At 50.5% G+C, this 24,531-nt stretch overlaps 1 protein-coding gene across 2 annotated transcripts in view; it reads left to right on the forward strand.

The window, feature by feature from the left end:
• LOC119975522 (ephrin type-B receptor 1) overlaps window positions 1-24,531 on the forward strand; it is a 657,403-nt gene that overhangs the window by 626,410 nt on the left and 6,462 nt on the right. For both annotated transcript variants that reach the window (XM_038815308.1, XM_038815309.1), the window contains exons 14-16: window positions 5,475-5,668; window positions 10,661-10,816; window positions 12,546-13,505. In XM_038815308.1, the coding sequence (XP_038671236.1) occupies window positions 5,475-5,668; window positions 10,661-10,816; window positions 12,546-12,654 (459 nt within the window). In that variant the 3' untranslated portion in view covers window positions 12,655-13,505. The remainder of the gene's footprint in view (window positions 1-5,474; window positions 5,669-10,660; window positions 10,817-12,545; window positions 13,506-24,531) is intronic.

Below are 24,531 nucleotides of genomic sequence, written 5' to 3' on the forward strand. Positions count from 1 at the left end.
TACCTGCTCCAAAAACCAATTCAAATTGAATGCAATTCATGGTCCCCACAAGAGAGACATACCAGATCCAGGCATTACAGCTGATCTCACGCTCCTCTTAGCCAAAAGTACAAGAACCGATAACATCTGCCACGTTTGGGGGGAGGGGGGTGGGGGGGGGGGGGGGTGGCATGGTTATTACAGTTGCTTCACAGCTCCAGGGTCCCAGGTTCGATTCCCGGCTTGGGTCACTGTCTGTGCAGAATTTGCACTTTCTCCCCATGTTTGCCTGGGTTTCCTCCGGGTGCTCCGGTTTCCTCCCACAGTCCAAAGATGTGCAGGTTAGGTGGATAGGCCATGATAAATTGCCCTTAGTGTCCAAAAAAAGGTTAGGTGGGGTTACTGTGTTACGGGGATTGGGTGGAGGTGTTCTTTCCAAGGGCCGGTGCAGACTCAATGGACCGAATGGCCTCCTTCTGTACTGTAAATTCTATGATTCTATGATCTGCCCATTTGACCATCCCGTCTATGTCTTCCTGTAACCCAAGACACTCAACATCACTGTTAACCACCCAGCCAATCTTTGTGTCATCCGCAAACTTACTATCCACAAACATTGTCCTATCAGCATGTAGAGAGGTTTGGGAAAGGCAATCCTGGGAATGCCTCACAGTAGCGGTGCATGGAATGGTGGGGAATGGGTGGGGGGGGGGGGTGGGGGGATGGAAGGAGGGAGGGAAGGGCAGGAGACGCTTAAGTTTCCTTTATAGGCCCAGTATGAGGATTGGTGCGACTCAATGGGCCGAATGGCCCCCTCCTGCACTGTCGGGATTCTGTGATGGAAACTAAAATAATACCGCCCAGGACCACTTCATGCCCAACCCAATTCTGACATGAAAATGGCAGCAACTTTCCCACTCAGAACTGTTAAAATTGTTGTCAGGGTCCAAAGGGGTCCCTGGACCCCTGATGTACTTATTTAGAGAAGGACCACAAACCACCCCCCTCCCCCCAACCCCCACCGCAAGCCCTGCCCTGCCTGCTTTTTTCAGATAGGCGCCTTTGACACCTGCTCAGAAGAACAGATTAAAATCAGGATCGGCAGCAAACATGTGAGAAAGCCAATTTCCTCTGGCCAGTGAGGTTAAAATTCAGCCATGAGTTCTATCTTGTTACAAAGGTATGCAGTGTGAACTGTATACTCATATGAACAGTGCATGTGATTTCCTTTCATTTCTTCCCCCCATAAGAATATGTCCATATTTCCCTCCTCTAATTGGAGTTCTTTGTTTTCTATTGAGAGTGCGTGAGATAACTGGGATTGAAGTAATTTCTTTCTCCTGATCAGCAGAGAGGTGCTGCTGTGCATAATGACAAACTGATTAGCGGCTAATGGGCTTTGATTAGCGATTTGCTTTTTCCTTCATGAGCTCCCAGCTTTTAAGCAGATGTTGCAGCACCTTGACGACTCCGAGTCTGTGAATCAGGCCTATTGTGTCTGCATCTTTCCCAGTGGTTGGCAAGAAGGTGACACCGGGCTTGTGCTTTGCAATTTTTGAACGCGAACCTTCAGGTGGCTATGCTGAAGAAAGATCTGAGAAAGATAAAGTCAGGGTACTTTCCAGATGATACGAAAGTGTGGAGGAGAACAGAAATTCAGGAATCCAAGTATAAAAATCAGTCAAAGTCTGTGGACAGGTACAAAAAGTCATAAAACGTTGGCCCTTATTTCAAAAGGATCGGATTACGAGGGAGTAGAAGTTATACAGAATCTTGATCAGACCCTCTTCCTGTATTCAATTCTGGATATCGCATCTCCAGAACAGTATGTTGGTCTTGGAGGGGCTGCACTGCAGATTCACCAGGGTGTTAAAGAGTTAATTTATGAGAAAAGGTTGTGTAAACTTGGCCGGTATTGCCTTGAATATAGCAGGCTGAGGGGTGATCTGATTAAGCCGATTAAAATGTTCAAAAAGATTTGATTGGGTCGATACAGAGAATCTATTCCCCCTGGTGGGAATGAGCGAGGAGAAATCATCTTAATCCCGGATTTTCTTCACCATTTGGTTAGATCGTGGCTGACATGTGCCGGCACTGCAATTATCTGCCTTTGATCCATGTCCCTTGATGTTCATGCCCAATGATAAAACAATATATCTCAATCTTGAAAGTAACAGTTGGCTCAACATCCACAGCCTTTTGGGAGAAAGAATTCCAGATTTCTCCGATCCTTTATCTGAGCGTCTTCTTCCTGATTTCACTTTGAAAGGCCCAGCCTCAAATTTAATTTCATATTTCTGAAAGAATCAATTTCTGACTGGCCTGGATTTCGGAGCCCAGTGGCACACGTACCCATGATTTATGCTAACCATTTCCATCCACTTTTTATGATTTTGTTCTTGATTGGCAGACAAAATTAAATCTTTTCAGATGATATACATTATGACATTTCTGACCAGTCAGTTGGTGCTGAGCATTCTACGCTGGAGTTGCCTAACATATAATGGAAAGTCTATGCCTGACAGAAAAATAAAAGCAGTTATTTTCAGCTGAAAGTACTTTTGACATTTATCAGCCAGCAAGTGTTAACATAGTTCAAATGTTAAATTCACCGTACTACTGTTAGTAGGCCGCATCTGGTTTGGAGGCACAGTAGGTCAAATGTGTACAAAATCTTTGAATAATGTCACCCCCTGAAGTGTGAATCACCAACAGTGCTGCTTAGATGTAATCTGCTTAAAGGTAATTATTCTGAGCGTTAATGAGGTTACTTTTTTTTCCACATTTATTTTTGTTTCAGCACTTGGTTTTGATGAGGGCCTCGGGAGGATTGGCAAGAAAGAATTATTGAGTCTGACAACCCGAGAGATCAGAGACTCGGCTGAGTATGGGAATCAGCTTCACTCTTCCGAGTCATGCCAGAAGGATCTCTCCCTCAAACAAATGCTTCTTTTTTTTCAATCAACAGGGACTAACACAAGGACATTGAGGCTCAGTACAGTGTTAAGGTTGTCTAAGGTCATTGAACAATGACATATGACTATAATTAACCACTGTTCTCTGTGTTCAATTACTTGACCTTTCATCAATCTACCTGCCAATAGAGCCCAATGTTGGGGAGGGTGGGGGCTTTAATATTCTCCAGTTAGAATCATGAAATCCCTACAGTGCAGAAGGAAGCCATTTGACCCATCATGTCTACACTAAGCACCCTATTTAGGCCCTATCCTCTAAACCCCAGCTAAACTGCAAACCTTTGGACACTAACCAGCAATTTAGCATGGTCAAGCCACCTAACCTTCACATCTTCAGACTATGGGAGGAAACAAGAGGACCCGGAGGAAATCCACGTAGACAAGGGGAGAAGGTGCAGACCCCACACAGACTGTGACCCAAGGCTGGAATTGAACCCGGATCCCTGGTTCTGTGAGGCAGCAGTCCTAACCACTGTGCCACTATGCTGTGAACATTTGGATAATATACTTGTGTGCTATTTTTACACAAACAACAGCAGTAAAATAGCAGACAAGGATTTTACACAAAGGTTGTGAGCTGTTAGTCATTATACTCGTGTTCCTCCTTAGCTCCCAATAGACATGCTCTTCCAGCTCGCCATGCAATAACTACTTGCATTTAGATTGAATTGTTATTGTAGTAAACTGTCCCAATATGCTTCACCGGGCTATAAATAGACAAAACAAATTGACTCTGCAGCAAAGAAAGAGACAGACTGGAGTTGATCTAACCTCTGCTGTCCATGTCTATTCTTAACCAAGTCTGTTTACCCATCACTCCTGTGCTCACTGACCTACATTGGTCAGTCACTAACAAAAGACCCTGCTCCTATGCCCACATGTCTGTTCTTGGCCTGCTGCAATGTTCCAGTGAAGCGCAACGCAAACTGAAGGAACAACATCTCACCTTCCGGTTAGGCACGCCTTCTGGCCTGAACATCGAATTCAACAACTTCAGATTATCAGCCCCACCTCAACCCATTTGTTTTCATAGATCATTTAGATCATAGAATTTACAGTGCAGAAGGAGGCCATTCAGCCCATCGAGTCTGCACCGGCTCCTGGAAAGAGCACCCTACCCAAGGTCAACACCTCCACCCTATCCCCATAACCCAGTAACCCCATCCAACACTAAGGGCAATTTTGGACACTAAGGGCAATTTATCATGTCCAATTCACCTAACTTGCACATCTTTGGACTGTGGGAGGAAACCGGAGCACCCGTAGGAAACCCACGCACATACGGGGAGGATGTGCAGACTCCGCACAGACAGTAACCCAAGCCGGAATCGAACCTGGGACCCTGGAGCTGTGAAGCGATTTTACCATTTCTTTCTTTCCTGCACCTTTCTCCTCTTTGCTTTCCCCTTCTCCTCCCCCAATACCTACAGTTCATCCTCTGATGTTAGTTTCCCTGCTGTTTGACCTTTCACATCTTTTGTCCTCTCTGGGGACTGCCCACTCTTTCCCCTTGGTTTCTGTGGCCATTAGCACCAAGTTTCCCTGGGTTTCTGTGGCTATGACTCATCTTTCATTCTCACTCTACAGTATAAATATTTCCCACTCTCTCGGTCTGTTAGCTTTGAGAAAGAGTCATCGGACTCGAAACGTTAGCTCTTTTCTCTCCCTACAGATGCTGCCAGACTTGCTGAGATTTTCCAGCATTGTCCCTTTCGTTTCAGATTCCAGCATCCGCAGTAATTTGCTTTTGACCTACATTGGTACCTGGTCCCTGAATGTCTCCATTTTACTGTTCTCATCCTTGTCTTCTTGGTCTCACCTCTCCCTGTCTCTGTAATGTCCTCCAGCCCTTCAGCACTTTAGGATCTCTGCACTCCTCTAATCCCGCCTTTTATTTGCATTGCCAATTTTCATCTCCCACAATTACTGTGATTTTGTTTCAGCTGCATAGATACAAATTCCTAAATACACTCTTTAAACCTCCACGTTGCTCTCCTCCTTTAAGAAGCTCCTTGAAACCTACCTCTCTGACCACACATTGGTTCTCTGCCTTGAGCGCAAAATCAAAGCTGAGATTTCAGTGTAGCACTGAGGGAATATTTCACTGTTGGAGAGATTTGTTTTTGGATGAGATGTTAAATTAAAGCTCCGTTTGCTCTCTAAGGGAGATGCAAAATATCCCACACCTTTATCGGAAGAACAGACTGATTCCTCAGCTCGTTGACCCAGTCATTATCATATTACTGTTTGTGGCAGCTTGCCATGTACAAACTGGTAGCTGTGTTTCCTACGTTACTACGGTGATGACACTTTGAAAGTATTTCATTGATTATAAAGGGTTTGGGAGATCCTGAAGTTGTGTGAGGTGCTTTATGAATCCGAGTTCTTTTCTTTCTTGTGGTCGATTAAACCAAAGAGGATGGCTCCACCTGATCACTTCTTTCTACGGAACGTTAATGTAATTAACCTTGAACTATTTGTTGGAAAATTACTTAATAAGCTGTTCTTTTTTTGTTTCAGGTAATCAATGCTATTGAGCAAGACTATCGCCTTCCACCACCCATGGACTGTCCAGCTTCCCTGCACCAGCTCATGTTGGACTGCTGGCAGAAAGACCGCAATTCCAGGCCCAAGTTCGCCCAGAACGTCAACACCCTCGACAAAATGATCCGGAATCCTACCAGCCTCAAGACGATGGCCACCATCACCGCAGTGTAGGCATTTTGTATCCTCATCCCAGTCACATGCCAACCACTGGCGACGCTCTTGCCCATTTGATTTGGACTGTGGTAGGAGTCAATTCCCTATCATGGTTCAGGATGCATTGGGGAAGTGCTTTCATGCCTTGTGGGGTGATTTTCATCCTCACCACCAAATTTTGCTCTCTGCACATCGCCCATGGTGGTGAAGACAAAATCCTATGCCAAGGCACATGGTTTGCACGCTGGAAATGTCCTGTAATTTGCCATATGGAAGGCAGGGGGCAATTAATGAGCGTATACAGTATGTTATTCTGCAGAAAGAGACTAAGGGATAGAGGTTTGGATTTTCGAAGTGCTGGGATCCCTGCCCGTTATGGCAAAAAAGATAGGGATGAACCCATTGATCTGGTTGTCTGCCCTTCAGTCATTTAGTGGCCATGAGAAATTTCTGCCTATGGGCAGCACGGTAGCATTGTGGATAGCACAAATGCTTCACAGCTCCACGGTCCCAGGTTCAATTCCGACTTGGGTCACTGTCTGTGCAGAGTCTGCACATCCTCTCCGTGTGTACGTGGGTTTCCTCTGGGTGCTCCGGTTTCCTCCCACAGTCCAAAGATGTGCAGGTTAGGTGGATTGGCCATGATAAATTGCCCTTAGTGTCCAAAATTGCCCTTAGTGTTGGGTGGGGTTACTGGGTTATGGGGATAGGGTGGAGGTGTTGATCTTGGATAGGCTGCTCTTTCCAGGAGCCGGTGCAGACTCGATGGGCCGAATGGCCTCCTTCTGCACTGTAAATTCTATGACTATGATACCTGCTGGCCAGTCGTAAGTTTGGTAGCTCTATCGTCCCAGCCACACAGCCAGGAGCAGTGGATACTGCTGGGAATACATCAAGTTCCCATCAGTGAGGAACCATGGAACTGAACTCAAAGGTAAATGAGGGAGTTGGGTTGGCAGGCTCAGCCTCGAAGGGCAGGGCAAGAGGGTGGGGGAGGGGAACCGGGGTGGGGCCTTAATTCTTTCGGGGTGGCCTACATTAATTAGCCATTTAAGGGCCTCAGTTGGTCCGCATATAAGCGGACCTCCTAATACATAACCCACCGCTGGTAAAAATGCTACTGGATTTCCTCAGGGTAGTGTCCAATGTCCATCTATTGTCTACTTCATCAATAATCTTCTTTCCATCACAAGGTCAGAAGTGGGGATGTTCACTGATGATTGCACAATGTTCAGACCATTCACAATTCATCAGATACTTAAACAGTCCATGTCCAAATCCAGCAAGACCTGAACAGCATTCAGGCTTGGGACGATAAGTGACGAGTAACATTCGTGCCACACAAGTATCAGCCAATGACCATCTCCATCAAGAGGGAGTCTAACATTCAATGACATTACCATCGCTGAATCCCCCACTTTCAACTTCCTGGGAGCTACCATTGACCAGAAACTGCACTGGACCAGCCATATTAATACTGTGGTTACAAGAGCAGGTCAGAGATTGGAATTTCTGTGGCGAATAACTCACCTCCTGACTCCCCAAAGACCACCTACAAGTCAAGAGTGTGATGGAATACTTTCCACTTCCCTGGATGAGGGCAGCTCCAACACCACTCAAGAAGTTCAACACCATCCAGGACAAAGCAACCAACTTGATTGGCACCCCATACACTCCCATCAACATTCACTCCCTCCATCACTGATGTATAGTGGCAGCAGTGTATACTATGTACAAAATGTTCTGCGACAACTCATTTCCTTAGGCAGCACCTTCCAAACCAATGACCTCTAACACCTCGAAGGTCAGGGGCAGCAGCCACATAGGGACACCATGACCTGGAGGTTCCCCTCCAAACCACACACCATCCTGACCTGGGAATATATTGCAGTTTCTTCGTTGTCATAGAATTCATAGAATTTACAGTGCAGGAGGCCATTCAGCCCAACGAGTCCGCACCGGCACCTGGAAAGAGCACCCTACCCAACCCCATACCTCCACCCTATCCCCATAACCCAATAACCCCACCCAACACTAAAAGCAATTTTGGACACTAAGGGCAATTTAGCATGGCCAATCCACCTAACCTGCACATCTTTAGACTGTGGGAGGAAACCGGAGCACCCGGAGGAAACCCACGCACACACAGGGAGAACGTGCAGACTCCGCACAGACAGTGACCCAAGCCGGGAATCGAACCTGGGACCGTGGAGCTGTGAACCAATTGTGCTAACCACTGTGCTACCGTGCTGCCCAACTGGGTCAAAATCCTGGAATTCCCTCCCTAACAGCACATGGACTGCAGTGATTCAAAACGGCAGTTCACCGCCACCTTCTCAAGAGCTATGAGAGGTGGGCAACAAATGTTGCACTTTCCAGTGATGTCCACATACCATTAAAAGTATTAATAGCTGCTTTGGTGGCACAGTAGTTAGCCAGGGACTGGGTCCAATTCCAACCTTGGGTGACTATGTGTGATTATGCACGTCTTACCCATGTCTGCGTGGGTTTCCACCGGGTGCTCTAGTTTCCTCCCACAGTCTAACGATGTGCAGGTTAGGTGGATTGGCCATGCTAAAGTGTCCCTTAGTGTCCAAAGGTTAGGTGGGGTTACGGGGGAGTGTGCCTAGGTAGGGTGCTCTTTCCGAGGGTCGGTGTAGAATAGATGGGCCGAATAGCCTCATTCTGCACTGAAAAGCTTTGAGGTGTACTGAGGTTGTGAAAGACGAATTAGAAATATTAGTTTATATAAAATGTCAGCACACCAGAAGAGACGGTCATACAGTATGTTACACAGAAAGACATAGAATGTACAGGTCAAGAACAGGCCATGTAGCCTGGCAGGTCTGTGATGGCGTTTACATCACATGAACCTCCTCGCACTCCAATGATCTTTTCCTATCTTACCTCCCAGTATCTGTTTATTCCTTTCTCTCTCATGTGTGTATCGTTTCATGTCTCTCTCCTCCTTCAAGACTTCTCTTTAAAATTCCCTTAGAGACCAATTTTCTGATCACTCAATGGTGACATGGGGAGAAAGTGCGAGTCCACATAGACTGGATTTAAACAAGCTGGATTTAAACAAGGGTCCCAGGGGCTGTGAGGCAGCAGTGCTAACCACTGTGTTACCATCCCGCCCTTAAAGCTTAATTGGTTTGTGAACTCAGTCTTTGACTAACTTCATGAAAGGGGTCAAGTAACGTTTGCCGAGCAGTCTTTTGTTGCTTCAAATTTAAAATTCCCACCCTTGTGTTTAAATCCATCCAGAGTCTTGCCCCCTCCCATCTCTGTAACCTTCTACTCCAGCAGCCTTACAAAGGCAATGTCAAATTAACTGAAGTCAGACATCCTTTCAAGCAGAGTTTAATGAAGTGCTGAAGGTTTAGTCTCTTATTTTCCACAAACTATCAAAACAGGAAAGGGCAACAAATAACTGAGCCTCAGGGAAAATCTAAGGCAATTTAATGTTCAATTCTCTCTGATTATAGATATTTATAGCTATGGTTTGTCTTCCCATCCCCAGTCATTTTGAATTCCTACAAAACAAAAGTCAATTAAAAAACGCCAGGAGCCATTTTGCCCTCTTATGAAAATAGAGAGGGCTAATTCTTTCCAGGGTCCAAGGTGGTGTCTCATTACACTGCAACCTTCCTTTATAAACAAAAGCCCCATTCATTCATCTAAACTCCTAATTTAATAACTGTAATGAGAACCAGGGCAGCTCGTGCTCTGAAACTGGAACCAAGTGATGTTCAGACTTTTCTACTCATCTCTACAGACTGTCTGACTTTCAGAAATCATGAAAAAAGTTGATATTTGCCTCAAGTTTTGCTTTGTGAAACTCCAGAGGCCAAAGCTGATGAATTCATGCACACTAGAGGGATGAGCTTGCAAAGTGCACGCGGAGACATCGTGTGGCTGAACTGTCTATTCGGAGAGAATGAATGACAGAGGCAGCAACGTTTTATTTATGAGTAACCTTTCACCTCTGAGGGATGCCCCAAAGTGCTTCTCAACTTCATGACTGGCTTTGAGATGTGGTTCCTGTTATTTTGTCGACAAATGGAATCATAATTTTGCCCAGGCTCACACAAACAGCACTGAGATACAGGACTGGTCATGCTGGTTTACGAGTAAGTGCTGGCCATGGCAACTTGCTGTCTCCTTCTAAACTGAATAGGCAGATGGGACCTTAGCTTAAGATCCTATCCAAAAGACAGCACCTCTAACAGGCAGCACTCCCTCAGTATTGCACTGGAGTGCCAAATGGTCAAGCGGGTGCATGTTCGCTTGAACGTAGAGCCTCCTGCTTCGAGCCAGGAGGGCTACTATACAATGAATAAACTTGACACTTTGACGTCACCTTGAAGAAAGCGTCTGTATTTTCTACAAAAGCGGCAAAGGGCAACAAAGAACTAAGCCCCAGGGAAAATTAGATGCACTTTAATGTCTAGTTCTTTCTGATTACGGATATTTCTAGCCGCGGTAAGACTCCCTAATACCATAAACATCCATTCCTGAGTCGCTTCTTTCCAACAAAATAAAAAGTCCATTAAAAAGGGTCGAGGGGGCAGCACGGTGGCACAGTGGTTAGCATTGTTGCCTACGGCGCTGAGGACCCGGGTTCGAATCCCGGCTCTGGGTCACTGTCCGTGAGGAGTTTGCACATTCCCCCCGTGTCTGCATGGGTTTCACCCCCACAACCCAAAAGATGTGCAGGACTGGTGGATTGGCCACGCTAAATTGCCCCTTAATTGGAAAAAAATAATTGGGTACTCTAAATTTTTTTTTAAAAAGGGTCGAGGACCATTTGCCCCTTTCATAAAAACAGAGAGAACAAATTCATTCCAAGGTCCAAGGTTGTGGAGGGAGAGACGGTACAAAGCCATGTTCAGAGGAGTAACTACATTTGGTTTGCGCTTTTCTTGAGCGTGCAAATGAAAGCTGTTGTCTGCTTTTTTTCAGAGACACTGATGTTTTCTTTTATTGTCTGTTATTGAACACAGGCCTTCACAGCCTCTGCTGGATCGCAGTGTGCCTGACTTCACTGCTTTCACCTCGGTTGAAGATTGGCTTAGCGCAATCAAGATGAGTCAGTACAGAGAGAACTTCCTCAATTCTGGATTCACCTCACTCCAGCTAAGCACACAGATGACTTCCGAGTGAGTATCAGAGGGAACGTACATGAGAGGAACGGACAGGAGAAATGAGGAACAGTCAGCTGAACTCAGATCAACCACTCCACACACTTACTCATATTCAAAGGTTCAGCTGTGGACTTGCATTAGGCCAATTCTTTTTGTTCACATTTGCATCTTGAATTTGACAGTTCAGTGTGACCTCTGCCAAGTATTTTGTGAAGCAAAATAAACACGAAACAGTGTGTTCAGGTGGTTTGGTACACACTATTCTTTCACCCCTCGGACCCGAATTTCCAACCAGCCGGGACTGCAAACTGTTCAACAATGACAGCTGCAGACATGGGTTCAGCTGGGAACACGGCACCCCCACCTTTCTTTCGAACCCACCCCCCCAACACTGCCATCACCAACAACCCCTCAGCTTTCCTCCAGGGGAGTCTAAAATAGGTTATATGTGGGAACAACCAAGTTGCATGAGCTTATTGAAGGCAGCTCTTGAGGTGAGGAAGCAAAGGCATGGAAAGAAAACTGGGAAGAAGAGCTGACTGGAGAAAGAATTGATTTTCCTGGAAGAGGCGCACATAAAAAACAAACACAAACAAAAAGACACAATCTCTCTCACACATGCACAGAAACGCTTACACAACTCACACAGACACATGGCGCGGTTTAACTAAATGGGAATGAAGCCCCACAGCGAGCGCTTTTAGCGCTCTGGAACCCTCAAAGTAACCCCGACCCCCCCCAAAGCCCCAACACACTATGGGCGGGCACCCCAACCATTCAAAAATGCCAGCTTGGCACTCTCAACCTGGTATCTCTGGCAGTGCCCCTGCCGGAGGCCGGGCTGGCACTGGCAGTACCAGGGTACCTCCCTGCCCAAAGGGCATGCACCTGGGGGCACATTCACACAACACACACGCACACAAACAGACACAATCCCATACTCAGACACACACACAGACAGACCCTCTCGCTCACACACGCACCCACACACACACTCATTCACACACACAAGCATATTCACACACATACAGCCACTCTCATGCATACACACAAACAGGCACAATCTCACACTCAAGACATACACACACATACAGACCCTCTCGCTCTCACACACATACACTCTCATTCACACACACAAACATATTCACACACAGACACTCACACACACATGCAGCCATTCGCTCTCATGCACAGACCCTAACAGACACAGTATCGTACCCAGACCCACACTCATACAGACACTCACACTCATACAGACATTCACACTCTCACACATACAGGCGTACTCACACACACAGATGCTCTCACTTTCACACACTCAGACACACACTCATTCACAGATGGACATATTAAGATACACACACATGCATGCACACACAAACACGCACGAACACACATACATATAGACGCACACATACAAACATACATACTCAAATGCAATGTACACTGAATAAAACAAAACACAAGACAGGAATAGTGGGATCCTATGATCACATTTTGAAAATGAAATGAAATAAATGAAATGAAAATCATTTATTGTCACAAGTAGGCTTCAAATGAAGTTACTGTAAAAAGCCCCTCGTCGCCACATTCCGGCGTCTGTTCAGGTGGGCTGGTACGGGAATTGAACCGTGCTGCTGGCCTGCCTGGGTCTGCTTTAAAAGCCAGCTATTTAGCCCACTGTGCTAAACCAGTCCTAATTCTGTAGGTATTATTGCAATAATGATTGTTGTCTTTCCTGCAGGGACTTGCTGAGGATAGGGGTCACTTTGGCTGGCCACCAGAAGAAAATTTTGAACAGCATTCAGTCAATGAGAGGACAGATCAGCCAATCAACATCAGCTATGGCATGACAGCAGTGGATGATGGGACATGACGAAACAGCACTGGAGGAGTAAACGAAAGATGCAGACCATTTCTCCTGAGCTCGCGACCATTCTTATGAAGGGAACACATTGTTACTGTCTACCAGACTGATCCTATTCAGAAATCATGCATTCCTATCCTTAAAAACAATCAAGATCTAACCAAATGATCTTTTTTAAGAAAACAATCTGTCCCTTCATGAAGTTAGGACCTGTGAATCTGGAATCAAATGAACATCCCATTATTCCAAAGAACATGCTGTGATATTCTTTAATGTTTGTTCGATTCATTTCCTTTTTCTTCATAAGTGATGTTCTTCAGATGTTGGTGCCAAGAGACTGCCCCTTCCCTAAGATGGATTCCAAATCCTTTATATCTTCATATTGAAGATGATCAGAAGTAATCATTCTTTGCTTGCATTTTCTGCAACGATGCCTGTGTTTTGATAGCAATGACCCTGAATGCTGGCAGAACCCAAGCCAGCTGCACTTGTACAAAGGGGAAAGTCGGTATTTATCAGGCAAGGTACACAAGGCCTGTGCTTGTGGCCAGCAGGCATTGGTGATCAGACTTCTTAATAACTCTTTTGATGAACTGTATAAAAAAAAGATGTGATTCTTTTGCAAGCAGCACAGGGTGATGGACACGCTGTCCTTGCTTGCAGTTGGCAAGAGAGGTGTAGTTGGACAATGATATGAACGAAATACCTCTGGTGTTACATTGCACCGCTCATTAATGGAATCATTTTGAACATTTTGCTTTGTGTGTCGGTGCTTGTTGGAATTCTAGTGATGTCCATTCAATCCAGTGCTCAGAACCTTGCTGCTTCAACTTTCTGGTAAGTCTCGGATTTGATTACTCCCATTGATCACAGAGCGTTAAATAGACAATAGTCTTGCAGTCTAACCGAATGTCTACTGCAGGTCCTGAGTGCAGTCTGGGACAATCTAATCACATCTATCGATTAAAAATGGTTTGGTGCTGTGTCCAATGTTAGAGGTTTAGATGTTCTCCTCTTCTCCCAGCAACATTTATTGTCTCCAGTTGTCTTAATTCTGTGTTCCCATTTTGCATTCACGATAGGACGAATGACAGAAACCAGGGCAGTGCTGTGTCGTTTCTTGTCTGCATGGGAATCATGAAAAATTTACTGCTCGTTCCCAGAATGTGCCAAAGCTTCAATTAAACAATAACGACTTATATTTATATGGCGCCTTTAATGCAATTAACGATATGCTTCTCAGGACATTACAAAACAAAGAAAGATACTGAGTCACAAAAGGACATAATGGCCCAGATAGTCCAGTGTTCAATGCTGGCTGTAACTAAAACTGCCCGCTCATCATTTTAGACTGGAGGGTGATGAACATTGCCGCCACAGGGGAGTGAACGTTGCCGGCACGGGGCGGGGGGGATGAACTTTGCCGCCACAGGGGTAAACATTGCCAGCACGGGGCAGCACGGTGGCACAGTGGTTAGCATTGCTGCCTACGGCACTGAGTACCCGGGTTCGAATCCCGGGTCACTGTCCGTGTGGAGTTTGCACATTCTCCCCGTGTCTGCGTGGGTTTCACCCCCACAACCCAAAAATGTGCAGGGTAGGTAGATTGGCCACTCTAAATTGCCCCTTAATTGGAAAAATAATTGGGTACTCTAAATATATTTAAAAAAAACAAAAAAAAAACATTGCCAGCACAGGGAGGGTGAATGTTACCGGCAGGGGGGGGCGGGGGAGGTGAACATTGTCGGCACGGGGGTGGGTGGGGTGGGCACTGAACATTGCCAGCACAGGGGGCTTGAACATTGCCGGCACCGGGGGGGGGGTTGAACATAGCTGGCATAGGGGGCTGAACATTGCTAGAATGTGTGTGAACATTGCCGGGACAGGGGATTAAACATTGCCTGGGTGGTGGTGGGGGGGGGGGGGGGGTGGATATTGCTGGGATGGGGAGGGGTGCACATTGCTGGGATGGGGGAGGGGTGAACATTGCTGGGATGGGGGGGTGAACATTGCCTGGATGGGGGGTGAACATTGCTAGGATGGGGGAGGGGTGAACATTGCTGGGATGTGGGAGGGGTGAACATTGCTGGGATGTGGGAGGGGTGAACATTGCTGGGATGGGGGAGGGGTGAACATTGCTGGGATGGGGGAGGGGTGAACATTGCTGGGATGTGGGAGGGGTGAACATTGCTGGGATGGGGGAGGGGTGAACATTGCTGGGATGGGGAGGGGTGAACATTGCTGGGATGTGGGAGGGGTGAACATTGCTGGGATGGGGGGGTGAACATTGCTGGGATGGGGGATGGGTGAACATTGCTGGGATGGGGGGGTGAACATTGCTGGGATGGGGGGTGAACATTGCTGGGATGGGGGAGGGGTGAACATTGCTGGGATGTGGGAGGGGTGAACATTGCTGGGATGGGGGAGGGGTGAACATTGCTGGGATGTGGGAGGGGTGAACATTGCTGGGATGGGGGTGAACATTGCTGGGATGGGGGGTGAACATTGCTGGGATGGCGGGTGCACATTGCTGGGATGGGGGAGGGGTGAACATTGCTGGGATGGGGGGGTGAACATTGCTGGGATGGGGAGGGGTGAACATTGCTGGGATGGGGGAGGGGTGAACATTGCTGGGATGTGGGAGGGGTGAACATTGCTGGGATGGGGGTGAACATTGCTGGGATGGGGGGGTGAACATTGCTGGGATGGGGGGTGAACATTGCTGGGATGGGGGGGTGAACATTGCTGGGATGGGGAGGGGTGAACATTGCTGGGATTGGGGGGTGAACATTGCTGGGATGGGGGAGGGGTGAACATTGCTGGGATGGGGGGTGAACATTGCTGGGATGGGGGGTGAACTGCTGGGATGGGGGGTGAACATTGCTGGGATGGGGGGGGTCAACATTGTTGGGATGGGGGAGGGGTGAACATTGCTGGGATGGGGGAGGGGTGAACATTGCTGGGATGGGGGAGGGGTGCACATTGCTGGGATGGGGGAGGGGTGAACATTGCTGGGATTGGGGGGTGAACATTGCTGGGATGGGGGGGTGAACATTGCTGGGATGGGGGAGGGGTGAACATTGCTGGGATGGGGGAGGGGTGAACATTGCTGGGATGGGGGAGGGGTGCACATTGCTGGGATGGGGGAGGGGTGAACATTGCTGGGATGGGGGAGGGGTGAACATTGCTGGGATGGGCGGTGAACATTGCTGGGATGGGGGGGTGAACATTGCTGGGATGGGGGGTGAACATTGCTGGGATGGGGGAGGGGTGAACATTGCTGGGATGGGGGGGTGAACATTGCTGGGATGGCGGGTGCACATTGCTGGGATGGGGGAGGGGTGAACATTGCTGGGATGGGGGAGGGGTGAACATTGCTGGGATGGGGGAGGGGTGAACATTCCTGGGATGGGGGAGGGGTGAACATTGCTAAGATGGGGGAGGGGTGAACATTGCTGGGGTGGGGGAGGGGTGAACATTGCTGGGATGGGGGAGGGGTGAACATTGCCTGGGTGGGGGGGGGGGTGAACATTGCTGGGATGGGGAGGGGTGAACATTGCTGGGATGGGGGGGTGAACATTGCTGGGATGGGGGAGGGGTGAACATTGCTGGGATGGGGGAGGGGTGAACATTGCTAGGATGGGGGAGGGGTGAACATTGCTGGGATGGGGGGGGGTGAACATTGCTGGGATGGGGGGTGAACATTACTGGGATGGGGGGGGGAACATTGCTGGGATGGGGGGGTGAACATTGCTGGGGTGGGGAGGGGTGAACATTGCTGGGATGGGGGAGGGGAGGTGGACATTGCTGGCATAGGGGGCTGAACATTGCTGGGATGGGGGAGGGGTGAACATTGCTGGGATGGGGGGTGGACATTGCTGGGATGGGTGTTGAACATTGCTGGGATGGGGGTGAACATTGCTGGGATGGGGGGGTGAACATTGGTGGGATGGGGAGGAGTGAACTTTGCTGGGATGGGGGGGTGAACATTGCTGGGATGGGGGAGGGGTGAACATTCCTGGGATGGGGGAGGGGTGAACATTGCTAAGATGGGGGAGGGGTGAACATTGCTGGGGTGGGGGAGGGGTGAACATTGCTGGGATGGGGGAGGGGTGAACATTGCCTGGGTGGGGGGGGGGTGAACATTGCTGGGATGGGGAGGGGTGAACATTGCTGGGATGGGGGGGTGAACATTGCTGGGATGGGGGAGGGGTGAACATTGCTGGGATGGGGGAGGGGTGAACATTGCTAGGATGGGGGAGGGGTGAACATTGCTGGGATGGGGGGGGGTGAACATTGCTGGGATGGGGGGTGAACATTACTGGGATGGGGGGGGAACATTGCTGGGATGGGGGGGTGAACATTGCTGGGGTGGGGAGGGGTGAACATTGCTGGGATGGGGGAGGGGAGGTGGACATTGCTGGCATAGGGGGCTGAACATTGCTGGGATGGGGGAGGGGTGAACATTGCTGGGATGGGGGGTGGACATTGCTGGGATGGGTGTTGAACATTGCTGGGATGGGGGTGAACATTGCTGGGATGGGGGGGTGAACATTGGTGGGATGGGGAGGAGTGAACTTTGCTGGGATGGGGGGGTGAACATTGCTGGGATGGGGGAGGGGTGAACATTGCTGGGATGGGGGGTGAACATTGCTGGGATGGGGGAGGGGTGAACATTGCTGGGATGGTGGGGTGAACATTGCTGGGATGGGGGAGGGGTGAACATTGCTGGGATGGGGGAGGGGTGAACATTGCTGGGATGGGGGGGTGAACATTGCTGGGATGGGGAGGGGTGAACATTGCTGGGATGGGGGGTGAACTGCTGGGATGGGGGTGAACATTGCTGGGATGGGGGTGAACATTGCTGGGATGGGGGGTGGACATTGCTGGGATGGGTGTTGAACATTGCTGGGATGGGGGTGAACATTGCTGGGATGGGGGGGTGAACATTGGTGGGATGGGGAGGAGTGAACATTGCTGGGATGGGGGGGTGAACATTGCTGGGATGGGGGAGGGGTGAACATTGCTGGGATGGGGGGTGAACATTGCTGGGATGGGGGAGGGGTGAACATTGCTGGGATGGGGGAGGGGTGAACATTGCTGGGATGGGGGGGGTGAACATTGCTGGGATGGGGGAGGGGTGAACATTGCTGGGATGGGGGGTGAACTGCTGGGATGGGGGTGAACATTGCTGGGATGGGGGAGGGGTGAACATTGCTGGGATGGGGAGGGGTGAACATTGCTGGGATGGGGAGGGGTGAACATTGCTGGGATGGGGGGGGTGAACATTGCTGGGATGGGGGTGAACATTGCTGGGATGGGGGTGAACATTGCTGGGATGGGGGGTGAATATTGCTGGGATGGGGGAGGGGTGAACATTGCTGGGATGGGGGGGTGAACATTGCTGGGATGGGGGTGAACATTGCTGGGATGGGGAGGGGTGAACATTGCTGGGATCGGGGGGGTGGACATTGCTGGGATGGGGGGGGGTGGACATTGCTGGGATGGGTGTTGAAAATTGCTGGGATGGGGGTGAACATTGCTGGGATGGGGAGGGGTGAACATTGCTGGGATGGGGTGGGGTGAACATTGCTGGGATGGGGGGGTGAACATTGCTGGGATGGGGGTTGAACATTGCTGGGATGGGGGGGTGAACATTGCTGGGATGGGGGAGGAGTGAACATTGCTGGGATGGCGGGGGGGTGGACATTGCTGGGATGGGTGTTGAACATTGCTGGGATGGAAAGGGGTGAACATTGCTGGGATGGGGTAAACATTGCTGGGATGGGGGGGTGAACATTGCTGGGATGGGGGAGGGGTGAACATTGCTGGGATGGGGGGGTGGACATTGCTGGGATGGGTGTTGAACATTGCTGGGATGACGGGTGAACATTGCTGGGATGGGGAGGGGTGAACATTGCTGGGATGGGGAGGGGTGAACATTGCTGGGATGGGGGTGGGTGAACATTGCTGGGATGGCGGGTGAACATTGCTGGGATGGGGAGGGGTGAACATTGCTGGGATGGGGAGGGGTGAACATTGCTGGGATGGGGGGTGAACATTGCTGGGATGGGGGGTGAACATTGCTGGGATGGGGAGGGGTGAACTTTGCTGGGATGGGCGGGTGTGAACATTGCTGGGATGGGGGGGGTGAACATTGCTGGGATGGGGGGGTGGACATTGCTGGGATAGGGGGGTGAACATTGCTGGGATGTGGGTGGACATTGCTGGGATGGGGGTGAACTTTGCTGGGATGGGGGGTGAACATTGTTGGGATGGGGGGGTGAACATTGCTGGGATGGTGGGGTGAACATTGCTGGGATGGGGGGTGAACATTGCTGGGATGGGGGGTGAACTGCTGGGATGGGGGAGGGGTGAACATTGCTGGGATGGGGGGGTGGACATTGCTGGGATGGGTGTTGAACATTGCTGGGATGGGGGTGAACATTGCTGGGATGGGGAGGGGTGAACATTGCTGGGATGGGGAGGGGTGAACATTGCTGGGATGGGGAGGGGTGAACATTGCTGGGATGGGGGGTGAACATTGCTGGGATGGAGGAGGAGTGAACATTGCTGGGATGGGGGGGTGGACATTGCTGGGATGGGTGTTGAACATTGCTGGGATGGGAAGGGGTGAACATTGCTGGGATGGGGGTGAACATTGCTGGGATGGGGGGGTGAACATTGCTGGGATGGGAGAGGGGTGAACATTGCTGGGATGGGGGAGGGGTGAACATTGCTGGGATGGGGGGGTGGACATTGCTGGGATGGGTGTTGAACATTGCTGGGATGACGGGTGAACATTGCTGGGATGGGGAGGGGTGAACATTGCTGGGATGGGGAGGGGTGAACATTGCTGGGATGGGGGTGGGTGAACATTGCTGGGATGGCGGGTGAACATTGCTGGGATGGGGAGGGGTGAACATTGCTGGGATGGGGAGGGGTGAACATTGCTGGGATGGGGGGTGAACATTGCTGGGATGGGGGGTGAACATTGCTGGGATGGGGAGGGGTGAACTTTGCTGGGATGGGCGGGTGTGAACATTGCTGGGATGGGGGGGGTGAACATTGCTGGGATGGGGGGGTGGACATTGCTGGGATAGGGGGGTGAACATTGCTGGGATGTGGGTGGACATTGCTGGGATGGGGGTGAACTTTGCTGGGATGGGGGGTGAACATTGTTGGGATGGGGGGGTGAACATTGCTGGGATGGTGGGGTGAACATTGCTGGGATGGGGGGTGAACATTGCTGGGATGGGGGGTGAACTGCTGGGATGGGGGAGGGGTGAACATTGCTGGGATGGGGGGGTGGACATTGCTGGGATGGGTGTTGAACATTGCTGGGATGGGGGTGAACATTGCTGGGATGGGGAGGGGTGAACATTGCTGGGATGGGGAGGGGTGAACATTGCTGGGATGGGGAGGGGTGAACATTGCTGGGATGGGGGGTGAACATTGCTGGGATGGAGGAGGAGTGAACATTGCTGGGATGGGGGGGTGGACATTGCTGGGATGGGTGTTGAACATTGCTGGGATGGGAAGGGGTGAACATTGCTGGGATGGGGGTGAACATTGCTGGGATGGGGGGTGAACATTGCTGGGATGGGAGAGGGGTGAACATTGCTGGGATGGGGGGGTGGACATTGCTGGGATGGGTGTTGAACATTGCTGGGATGGCTGGTGAACATTGCTGGGATGGGGAGGGGTGAACATTGCTGGGATGGGGAGGGGTGAACATTGCTGGGATGGGGGGGTGAACATTGCTGGGATGGGGGGGGGTGTGAACATTGCTGGGATGGCGGGTGAACATTGCTGGGATGGGGAGGGGTGAACATTGCTGGGATGGGGAGGGGTGAACATTGCTGGGATGGGGGGTGAACATTGCTGGGATGGGGGGGTGAACATTGCTGGGATGGGGGGTGAACATTGCTGGGATGGGGAGGGGTGAACATTGCTGGGATGGGCGGGTGTGAACATTGCTGGGATGGCGGGTGAACATTGTTGGGATGGGGAGGGGTGAACATTGCTGGGATGGGGAGGGGTGAACATTGCTGGGATGGGGGGTGAACATTGCTGGGATGGGGGGGGGTGGACATTGCTGGGATGGGGGGGTGAACATTGCTGGGATGGGGAGGGGTGAACATTGCTAGGATGGGGGGGGTGAACATTGCTGGGATGGGGGGTGAACATTGCTGGGATGGGGGGGGGGGGTGGACATTGCTGGGATGGGGGGGTGAACATTGCTGGGATGGGGGAGGGGTGAACATTGCTAGGATGGGGGGGGTGAACATTGCTAGGATGGGGGGGGTGAACATTGCTGGGATGGGGGGGTGAACATTGTTGGGATGGGGAGGGGTGAACATTGCTGGGATGGGGAGGGGTGAACATTGCTGGGATGGGGGGTGAACATTGCTGGGATGGGGGGGGGGTGGACATTGCTGGGATGGGGGGGTGAACATTGCTGGGATGGGGGAGGGGTGAACATTGCTAGGATGGGGGGGGTGAACATTGCTGGGATGGGGGGGTGAACATTGCTGGGATGGGGGGGTGAACATTGCTAGGATGGGGGGGGTGAACATTGCTAGGATGGGGGGGGTGAACATTGCTGGGATGGGGGGGTGAACATTGCTGGGATGGGGGGGTGACCATTGCTGGGATGGGTGTTGAACATTGCTGGGATGGGGGAGGGGTGAACATTGCTGGGATGGGGGTGAACATTGCTGGGATGGGGGGTGAACATTACTGGGATGGGGGGGTGAACATTGCTGGGATGGGGGGGGTGAACATTGCTGGGATGGGGGGGTGAACATTGCTGGGATCGGGGTTGAACTGCTGGGATGGGGGGGTGAACATTGCTGGGATGGGGGGTAAACATTGCTGGGATGGGGGGGTGAACATTGCTGGGATGGGGGTGAACATTGCTGGGATGGGGGAGGAGTGAACATTGCTGGGATGGGGGTGAACATTGCTGGGATGGGGGGGTGAACATTGCTGGGATGGGGGTGTGAACATTGCTGGGATGGGGGTGAACATTGCTGGGATGGGGGGGGTGAACATTGCTGGGATGGGGGGGGGTGAACATTGCTGGGATGGGGGGTGAACATTGCTGGGATGGGGGGGTGAACATTGCTGGGATGGGGGGGTGAACATTGCTGGGATGGGGGGTGAACATTGCTGGGATGGGGGGGTGAACATTGCTGGGATGGGGGGTGAACATTGCTGGAATGGGGGGTGAACATTGCTGGGATGGGGGGGGGGTGTGTGAACATTGCTAGGATGAGGTGGGGGGTGGGGGGGAGTGAACATTGTTGTGGTTTCCATTGGGCTTTGACACTCCAGCTGATTACTGAGAATTCTGCAGGGTTTACACCTGCTACGAAAAGGTTGAAGTAAATCCACATAAAAACCATGGTCGGTGTACTGCAAACAACCCAAATCTCCATGGTTTTGCTCATCTGATCCCACTGTTGTTGGAAGTGCAGGGTATAACTAGCAATCAAAATGTCAGTGTCCCGCACAAGTACTGTGGATATTCGCATGGCAGGATTTCCTCAGAGACCTGACATGCATCAGCAACATAACTTGAGTTGGATGCTTCTCCCAATATAGCAAGGTTTGGGTCTTTAAGTCAGATGATCAAAAGGTTAGTGAAAGAGGTAGATTTTAAGAAGTGTCTTAGAGGAGGAGAGTGACCTTGAAAGGCAGAGAAATGCAGAGAGGGAAATAAACATGAAGGGACCTGATCGAACAGAAATGAAACAGAGTCCCAATTTGGGTGCTTTTAGCGGGGTGTTTCCCAGTGATTGCTACCACGAGAATGACTCCACTATTAAGGGGAAGCAGGGTAGCATGGTGGTTAGCATAAATGCTTCACAGCTCCAGGGTCCCAGGTTCGATTCCCGGCTGGGTCACTGTCTGTGTGGAGTCTGCACGTCCTCCCCCTGTGTGCGTGGGTTTCCTCCGGGTGCTCCGGTTTCCTCCCACAGTCCAAAGATGTGCGGGTTAGGTGGATTGGCCATGCTAAATTGCCCGTAGTGTCCTAATAAAAGTCAGGTTAAGGGGGGTGTTGTTGGGTTACGGGTATAGGGTGGATACATGGGTTTGAGTAGGGTGATCATGGCTCGGCACAACATTGAGGGCCGAAGGGCCTGTTCTGTACTGTTCTATGGTACTGTGCTTCACTTTTGAGCCTTGACGAGGAACCCTCCACCGAGGCGGCACTTAATTCCATTTACTGCAGTAACAAGCTCAACTCGCCAGTACAGAAAGAGATGGGGGCACCATTTTTAAATAGCACCCCGATATCTGGACCCCACCACGGCCTCCGGACCGCCCCGTATCTCACCTCATAAGGGCAGGGACTGATCCCAGCAAGGTGCCACCTGAGCACCATGGAATTGCCAGCCTGTCCCCCTGGCAGCGCCCCTACCAGCCTGTCAGTGTCACCTGGGCACCTTGGTCCATATTTGTGGAATCCAGTGCTATACGGCACCAGTTCGGGGTCTGCGAGGCAAGACTAACTACTCACGAATTTGAAAATCTGGATAATAGTCATTCCGGGTGGTATCCCGACTGGCTCCAGACACTGGCAGCAGAGTTTTGGAAGACCTCGGGCCAGATTCTCCGTTGGTGGGATCCTCCATTTCGCTGGCAGCGCACTCACGCCTGTGGATTTCCCGATGGCGTAGGGGTGCCCACAATGGGAAACCCCATTGGCCGACTGCCGGGTCGGAGAATCTCACTGCCGGCGGGGGCACACCACACCAGAAAACGGGTGCGGCAGGGCGGAGGCACTGCCCTCTCGTTTACAGAGGATAGAATGTGGGTGCAGCCAGAAGTGTGTTGCAATAGAGTTACGGGTGTGCGTTGTGACAGCAGATAAGCTCAGATGGGCAAGAACCTAAATTCTAGATGGGGGTAAATCAGAGCATATCTGAGGTACCCAGAATTCACAATCCCTCAAAGATCTATGAGCTACATTTGGTGTTTTCTGGACTGAGACTTTTTTTGAGTAAGAGTAATTTGAAGCAAAACTGAGTCAATGGATTTGAGGATCATATCAGCAGCTTTGACATTCCAGCACAGCAACGGTGTCTGAATTTCCTACCCTTAGAATCATAGAATGCCTACGGTGCAGAAGGAGGCCGTTTGGCCCATCGAGTCTGCACCAACCCTCCGAACGAGCACTCTATCCATATCCACTCACGTAACCAACCCGCCCTACCACCATAACCGAACCCGCACATCCCTAGACTCTAAGGGGCAAATTCAGCATGGCTAATCCACCCACCCGTACATTTTTTGACTGTGAGAGGAAACCGGAGCACGTGGAAGAACCCCACACAGAAACGGGCAGAATGTACAAACTCCACACAGAGAATGGCCCCAAGCTGGAATTGAACCCGTGTCCCTGGCGCTGTGTAGCAGCAGTGCTAACCACTGTACAACCATGATGCTTTCATATGATCCAGCTCCAAGTGTTTTCAGCCCATCAATCTCCTTGGATTAATAAAAGATGATCTGTGTGTGGTAGAGGAGTGCTTAAAGGAATAAAGCCATAGAAAGGCATCAAAACAATCCTCCCGAAGGTAGCTGTTGTGGGAGAGCAAGTGGTCAGACTGGTACACTGGTTCGACACTGGCTGTGGGACAGAGCTTAGAGGTGAGAGGCTGTTAGAGTGTAGCCGCTGGGCATGAGCTATGCTTTACGGAGCCTGAGCCTTCTCAGTTGCTGAGCGGCAAAACCCTCCCACTACTTTCTGTTCATTTTTATGATTAGGTCACTGTAATCAGCTCATTTATTTTATTTCCATCTTAAAATAGAGTGTCTCTGAAACAGAAGTGAGAGTGAATGAAGTTGTGCA

The sequence above is a fragment of the Scyliorhinus canicula genome, chromosome 13, assembly GCF_902713615.1.
Source record: "Scyliorhinus canicula chromosome 13, sScyCan1.1, whole genome shotgun sequence".
NCBI classification, from domain to species: Eukaryota; Metazoa; Chordata; class Chondrichthyes; order Carcharhiniformes; family Scyliorhinidae; genus Scyliorhinus; species Scyliorhinus canicula.